At 34.0% G+C, this 8086-nt stretch overlaps 1 protein-coding gene across 1 annotated transcript in view; it reads right to left on the reverse strand.

Moving 5' to 3' along the window:
• Positions 1–8086, reverse strand: part of LOC106874943 (neo-calmodulin) — a 41352-nt gene that overhangs the window by 11101 nt on the left and 22165 nt on the right. Inside the window, exon 3 of the mRNA XM_052969707.1 lies at positions 3812–3890. Within this exon, the coding sequence (XP_052825667.1) occupies positions 3812–3890 (79 nt within the window). The remainder of the gene's footprint in view (positions 1–3811; positions 3891–8086) is intronic.

Consider the following 8086-nt stretch of genomic DNA (forward strand, 5'->3'; position numbering starts at 1 on the left):
GATTAACCACCCCCACACTAAATTTATAAGTTTCGATAGGGATAATGGCAGTAAATATAGAGTGTCAGAGTTGAAGTCCAACCAGCGCCGTATTTGCTTTTTTATCCCTGTAGAGACGATAAAATAAGCACCATTTATATAATCGTGTTAATGTAATCAAATATACATTACCACAAAATTTATAACCCTGCGTTAATATAAGAAATCAATGAAATCAATATTTAATTACGCCCCTTTGTGTTCTGAGTAAAATCTTGCTAAGGTAGACTTAGCTTTTCGTTCCTTTCTGAACTGTGTTTGATAAAATAAGTAACAATACCTAAAATAGTAAATCAAGACGTTTTAATTAAAAGTACATTCCTAATTAGAACTAATCAAGAGTAATTGAAAATGAATGTGCTCATCAGCGGCACGGGGACAATACTGGACGTGTTAACGTGTTAGAACTCATAAATGAAGCATAGCTTAGTCGTTATTATGAAATCTTAGGACATGTGAATGAACAGAGTTTGGCGTTGTAACTAAAAAATAATGAACGGTGGTGGGGCGTAGTAATATTCATTCTCAAAAATCTTATAAGCTTCTGTAGTATTCTAAGGTCTGGTGATAACGGTTAGATTATGTTTGACTGAAGAGCTCTAATTCAACAGAAACATGCCCGGAGTTGTCATTATATTGACAAAGGTCAGACTTAAACCCACTTCAAAGTACTATTTATATAGCTTGTCTCCCCAGAGTGTGCAATTTCAGTGAATATTCTCGAATCCTTGCATCAAGTATATTAATGACTCTGTAACTGTTCCATAGATAATAAGCATTAATCAAATACTGGAGTCTCTTATTTTGACTACAAACATTCTACAGAATTTCGGGTTTTGTGCAATTGTCAGAAATTAATGTCTGTGAATCTATTTGCACGAGAAATAATAGTTACATGAGTGAACACCTATTTATCATATGGGATATCAGAACATTGACCTAGGATCTATTATAGAGTCGGAAAGTAACTTTGGTCGGTGATTACTTTTTTTTATTTTCTTTCCCATGTTTATCGGTAAAATTATTCGACCACAGAAAATACACAAGCGTTCATGTGGATGGAACCGGACATGACAATTACAATAATATTTGTGTAATGAAGCTATGTTGTGTTCAAAATGGAATTTTTATCAAGACAATAGGTATGATTCCAAATCAACAACGAGTGGGTTTGTAGTGACTTAGTTACATCTTTCAGTTACATTTGTTATAGTTTAGAGGAGAGAGAGAAAGAAGTGGGGAAAGTGGCTGAAAAGTGATGAAAAGTTCAGTTTGGCTCACAGATTTTTTTACTAATTTTTAAAGCTAAATAGTTTGAAACTTCGTATACTAGTGGAATGTCTCAAGCAGAACACAGTTTACTTGGAATATTTTTGACAAAATTTGGTATTTTAAAAGTTATTTCGTGTTAAATTTGTCGTATTTGGGTAATTTCAACCAATCAACGACGTGTATTCGGTTGAAGAAAGCTACTGCTGTTTGCGATAGATATCGAAGAGGAACAACTTCCGGGTCATCTCTGCTACATGTCACCACTCTGTTCTAAACGTCTTGATTTATGTTCTAAACGTCTTGATTTACTATTTTAAGTATTGTTACTTATTTTATCAAACACAGTTCAGAAAGGAACGAAAAGCTAAGTCTACCTTAGCAAGATTTTACTCAAAACACAAAGGGGCGTAATTAAATATTGATTTCATTGATTTCTTATATTAACGCAGGGTTATAAATTTTGTGGTAATGTATATTTGATTACATTGACACGATTATATAAATGGTGCTTATTTTATCGTCTCTACAGGGATAAAAAAGCAAATACGGCGCTGGTTGGACTTCAACTCTGACACTCTATATTTACTGCCATTATCCCTATCGAAACTTATAAATTTAGTGTGGGGGTGGTTAATCATTTATGTAAGTGCACACATATTTTTAGCAAATTATTATCTCTTATCTTAAACAAACTAGTTGAAATTCTAACCTTGTACGAATAGGCTACAAAAGCGCCTTTTGTTTTTGCTCAAAAGACAAAACGGCAAGACTGTTTTGTAACCTGAGCCCACTTATGTTAATAAACGTTGGTCATTGCCTATGTTCATAACTCAGCCTGCTATGATGATTACATATCCATCCTTTTCCTGTCTAAAGCTGCATTTTCTTTTAATGTTTTACACTTGGTGTAACATACATATAATATACATATATGTGCGTGTGTGGTGTCAGTGTGTGTATAAGTAAGTATACACACACACACACACACACACATATATATACATGCGTGTGCGTGTATATATATATAAGGTAAAAAGCTATTGCTTGTCTTTTCATATAAATGTAAATATGTGATCCTATAATTACTAAATATTTTGAGTAGAAGCACAAGATTTTATACTTTTTTACATGTTTGAGCTTTATTTATTTATTTAGAAATCTTGAAGACGAGTTGCGCTCTCTAACTTTTGTAAAACATTCCCACTAATCCTTTGACCCAAATAAAACAATCCTTGTGATTCTGTAAATGAACTATCCACAGAAGTTAGTCTCTTTTCGAACCAACGAAAATATAGAACTTCTTAGCTATACATCTATATGAGTCACTCATCTCAAAGGCTATACAGCTTATTCTCTGGTACTTGCCATCTTTCGGCCCTAATGATAAGGATGGGTGGATAATGCGCATTACGTAAGACAATAGCACTGGAAAAGTATATGGTTAGTACCCTCTAGCAACATCACCTAAAGCAGAAGACATGGAGTGTAAATAATTTACAAGGTTTTTAGAGGTGAATATGTAGGACATGATTGCAATGGCGTTACAGCTAGTATTTTCGAACCTCATTAAACTCAGTACTTCAAGCTAAATTATTTACTATAGAATGCTTCTGCAAGTAGCCTGTGTGAACTGAGTGACGAAACATGCGAAGGGTCAACACCTTGCTTATGGGCAATGCTCAGTTGCGATGTTGGATTTCGAAGCACTGAAAATGCGGGCATCTATGTAGACACTCTATCATGCTCAGTGATTTGGGTCTCCTTCTGTAATTGATGCAATCAAAATTTTCTGTAAAGGAAGTAAAATTCTTTCCTTTTTTCAGTTGACATCGATTTGTCACATTTTGACTGGTATGTGCAAAAATTTTTTTTTGTTCTCTTGATATTGTAAAAAGAATGATTGTCTTGGTTTGTCTACCTTCATTGCACAGTCAAACTGCAATTTTAATTCTCTTTTGACTTACATTGTCCTATCTACATTCGGGTCTGCAATCATTATTATCTGCTTTGATTCTTAAAGATCCTAAATGTAGCATCGAGATCTTCGCCGGAGAATTATTTCGTTTGCGTCTTAGTTTAGTCTGTTCCATCTTGTCCATTATCCGTACCATATATTCGTTGCTGCTCTTATTTACGCGGTAACATATTATATTTTTCTTACAGCTTTCATATGTCATTGTAATCTCACACCTTGTATCATTAATATTTTTCAATGCATTCTTTATGCTAAACTTCTTCCAAAAAGACATAAACTTTATTGCACTTTTCCACTGCTTTCTTTTTAAAAAAATCCCACTTTTTTCATCAAGAGAAAAAGGAGTGCACCCATAATTTTTGAATGTTTCCCAAGACTAGATTGATAAAATTGATACTCAACCCAAGGCGAGTTAGAGCTACAAGCCATTGGTACAATATTTAAGGGGGTATTTTTTTCATAATTTTGTCTCGGCAGGATATTTGACAGAATATCAATGTCTCCCTTTCTCTGTTAATAACTCACCTCGTGTTCTTTCTTTGGAAAAACCATGCTTTTCACCAATGATGTACATGGCTTCCTTGGTGCCAATCTCTTCATTTTCCTGAAACACCAAATACATTAAGAAATAGATATAATTTGATTGGAATATTTTACATAACCCAATAAAATAATTACCTGATTTGGTTAATTAATTATTAAAATTCGAATAAACTACGTTGTACTAGTGTAGACCTAATCGAGCAGGTTTATAAATCAGTGAAGATCATCCCGTATTTCATTTTTCAAACATAATGTATGAAATACTACAGTACTCATTGTATGATTCACTTTTTCTTTTTTAGATTGCTGGCGTGTATTGAAGAAGATTTGGTTGCTATGTCTAGCAAATCAAGTAACTACATCGAAACGTAGACACATTAGGTTGCCGTTAGGATAAAATATTCAACGTTTCATCCAAAGAAACCTTTTGAACAAAACGTTAGCCATTTCTTTTATTGACAACAAAATAACCTTTCTTTATCTTGTTAGCATACGGAAGGCGCGGATGCTATAACTTCAAAATTACTGGCACATTAATTCGCCCACAAAAGAAAAAAAAACATGAAGATATACAGAAATAACACACACACACACACACACACACACACACACACACACACACACACACACAACTAAAAAAATACTCTGAAGCTTTTAATTCGTGCTTGACTAATTCTAACATTCCTGCAATTAGTGAAACAGTTTAATGTGATAGATGCGAAAACAAGAAATTATGGCACCAATGTTAACATTGAAACACCAGTGTTAATGGGTAATTAACTCGCATAGTTTTCCTCTGACTCTTGAGTCATGTAGTGTGAACTGGTTACTGTTGTTTAACCCAGAACAGTTCTAATTAAGCAGATTATTATTCCACTTGTTTTCTTTTATCTCATTTCCACAGTAAACCGATCCTTTATATCCTTTAAAATTCATCGCATTGAAACCTTGTTAGAAAGGAAACTACAAAATACAATGTGTCACTAGTTTGTGTGTGACTATTCTCTACACACCAGATTTGTCACGTTAAAATAGCATCGCAATTTCAATTTTCCCTTTCTTTTATTGTATTATTTTTTTTTTATACGTTGTGTAATTTGATCGATTGACAACATTTTCGTAAATGATTTACCTAGATAGACAACGTTCAATATAATTAGTTGAAAGTTGATTAGCTAAGAGAGATATGCATAGTAACTCAGAGAAATATACATAATGATGCGCGCGCGTGTGTATGTGCTTGTTTTTATCAAGTTCAAGTTTCCCGATTCAGTGATAGAAATTTGGGTGACAGCCGAGTGAGAATTAGGTTCAACTGAAACCAAACAACTGCGGAACAGCTAACTAAAAGATAGCTTGACTGCCCGACGGCCAATTAGACGATAGTATAACTAAGTCACGGTCAACTAAGCAACATAACTACATATTTGAAACAATTGTCAGTAGTGTAATCCAAAAAACTTAAAATAAAAGCTAAAGTTAATAAATAGAAAGCGCTGAGGGTTTGAATTCTTGGCATTTATTGTAATATTTCATAAGTAAATATTTTTTCCTATTCACAACACAATCCAAATTTATAATCTTACAATGAAACAAAGATCAGCTACTTTACGATAACACAGTAGATAGAAGTAAGAATAAATTTTACTGAAAATACTATGAAAGGAAAATATGTACTGGTTGAGTAGCTTCAGTAAGACTGTGAACTGGAAATAATCAAGGAATATTAAGAAGCTGCAGTACTTTAGCCTTATATTAAAGTTCAAATTCGAAGTTGTTGAACTGACAGCGACACAACCTGTTACACTCATATGAGAGGACCTTCTGAATATATACATGACTCAGCAATATCAGCATTACTCGAACCCCAATCACTTCGGCGTTTGATAAATGGGAGTCAGATTTTAATGTGGCAGAGTAATCTCCCAAAACATGACAGATTTGTAGTTTCATTTTATGAGAAAATAGTACAGAATGAGACAAATTGGCATAGTTGGCTGGACATTCAGCTTGCTATGACGACAGTACAATGTGGAGTCGGAGGTAAGCACACACACTTGCGCAGAAATGTACATATAGAGAAAAAAAAGAGGAAAAGAGAGAGAGGGGGAAGAAAGAAAGAAAGAAAGAAAGACAAAAGATTAAGACGTCTCATACTAAATAAGACAGCGTCGGATCAACGATGCGAAATAAACAGCCCCAAAACGGTTGTGGCAAAAGTTTTCATACCCATAATAGTATCAAGTCCTCGCTTTCCTTTACAAAACATTAACACAAGACACCAAAAACAGTTTCATTATATTTACTATTAACAACAATTTCCGTTACCTCTTTCGTCATGTATCTGGTATATTTACGCAACCTGTCAAGTAGTCTCAGAAATGTTTTATCATCTTCGAAAGCTTGTATACGTCTCCATGCAGCATAAATGAGAAGATAATTGCTTTGCCATTTTACAAAATCCCAAAGGAACAGCAAGAACATTTCAAATTCCAAATATAGAAGGTCTTCTATCATCAGTTATGTTAGAGGTTGAATTCCTCATCTAATTTAACGAAGAAGACAATGCAGTTGTCTGTTTTTATCCCACTGACACATTAATTCTTTTTAAATATTGTGGGATCGGCTGGATAATGAAAAGGATAATGATGTCAACGATTTCAGGATTATGCAGATTACCTAAACGGAATGTATGTATGTGAACACCCTACGCGCGGCAGAAAACGAGCACATCCAAAACAGTACCTAACTGAAATGTTGAAATGTAGATGGAGAAAAAGAAAAAACAAACAAACACTGATATAGAGAGCTCTAACTAATAATGCAATAAAAGGTTGGCCAACAAAATTTAGTAAGATAGCGATCAAAACGTGTGTATTGATGTTTTCAGTAAGACATTGAGACTTCTATTCTTTTAAGTTAAGACTTGTTGTTAAAACATAAAGCAGAATCTTTGTAAGAGGACTTGCAGAAGTGAATAAATAAGGAACATGGGGAAGATGTAGCATGAAGTTAGAAATTCAAGGATTTAATGAAGTCAAATTCCAAAATATAGGATATAATTTTATTCCAGTGCATACCAAAAGCAGTGTCTCTATATATATCACGTAGGTACTGTAAGTTTAGAGGTAATACTTGATAAGTGTAAGCACCTGTATATGCCAGATAGTGGCAGAGGTGAAAGAATATATAGTTATCAACCATTTGTTTTAATAACAAGGTTTAAATTCATAATTATATAAAATTTTACAAATATTTTTTCATGATATTTTAGAAAAATAAAGTACAACTTTTTGGCGTGGGTTCTATATACCTTCGCGTCGGTTATCTACGTTCGCCCCGTCACTGTAGAACATCTCCTTTGAGATGAATATGTGTCCATAACACATTCATTAGCGTAAAGAGATCCAGTGAATCTCCTCTGCCAAAGCTACTTCGGGTTAAAGAATCTAACAAGAGTTTGTGGCTCTTGTTTATAACTTCAGTAAATAAATCATTTACTGATACATGCTGATATTTTTACACTAATAATAATAAAACAAGTGCACAGTGAACAGTGAGAATTAAACAGTGCTTTGCATATTCATTCTTAATATGTTTCGGGCAGATTCAAACGTGAATGATTGCTAAAGTTATAAACAAGAGCCTTGAACATTTGTTACGTCTATTAGTCTAGGTTGGCTTTGACTGAAGAGACACAAGGATGTCGAAACACCAGGTGCCCCAAAGTGCCCTTATTCTAATGAACCGAGGGTGTTATGAACACACGTACATCTGAAAGGAGAAATTGTTCATCAACGACGAAATACAACAACAATTAGTATATTCAAGGTTGAATCTGCTATTATCGACCACTCCTCCACATCCTTCTTCAAGAAATCCTGAATTCTCTGCCGTCTCCTTCCCCACAACTTATGTTTTAAAGACATCGACTTAGATATATTCAGTTCAAAGCATCTCTAAGGTCAACAATAGTTCATAGATGAGAATGAGATACTCTCCGTATAGAATACACTTAGTAGTGCTCAAAAGGTTTAAACTTGAGCGAGTAGAGGAGTAACTGTAAGGATAAGTAAGTTAGGCAGGTCGATATACAAAGAATATTTAATACATTAAATGCAAAAGATGTATATATGCTTACATACAAGCAGGTCTGACTTACACAGAATAGAAATGATATGAAGAATAAAAGGGGTTGAACAAAAGTGTAACACCTTTTTTCAACCCCTTTATCTTGCTTATCCTTACATTTACTCA

Source organism: Octopus bimaculoides, chromosome 1 (assembly GCF_001194135.2).
Source record: "Octopus bimaculoides isolate UCB-OBI-ISO-001 chromosome 1, ASM119413v2, whole genome shotgun sequence".
In the NCBI taxonomy this organism is placed as follows: domain Eukaryota; kingdom Metazoa; phylum Mollusca; class Cephalopoda; order Octopoda; family Octopodidae; genus Octopus; species Octopus bimaculoides.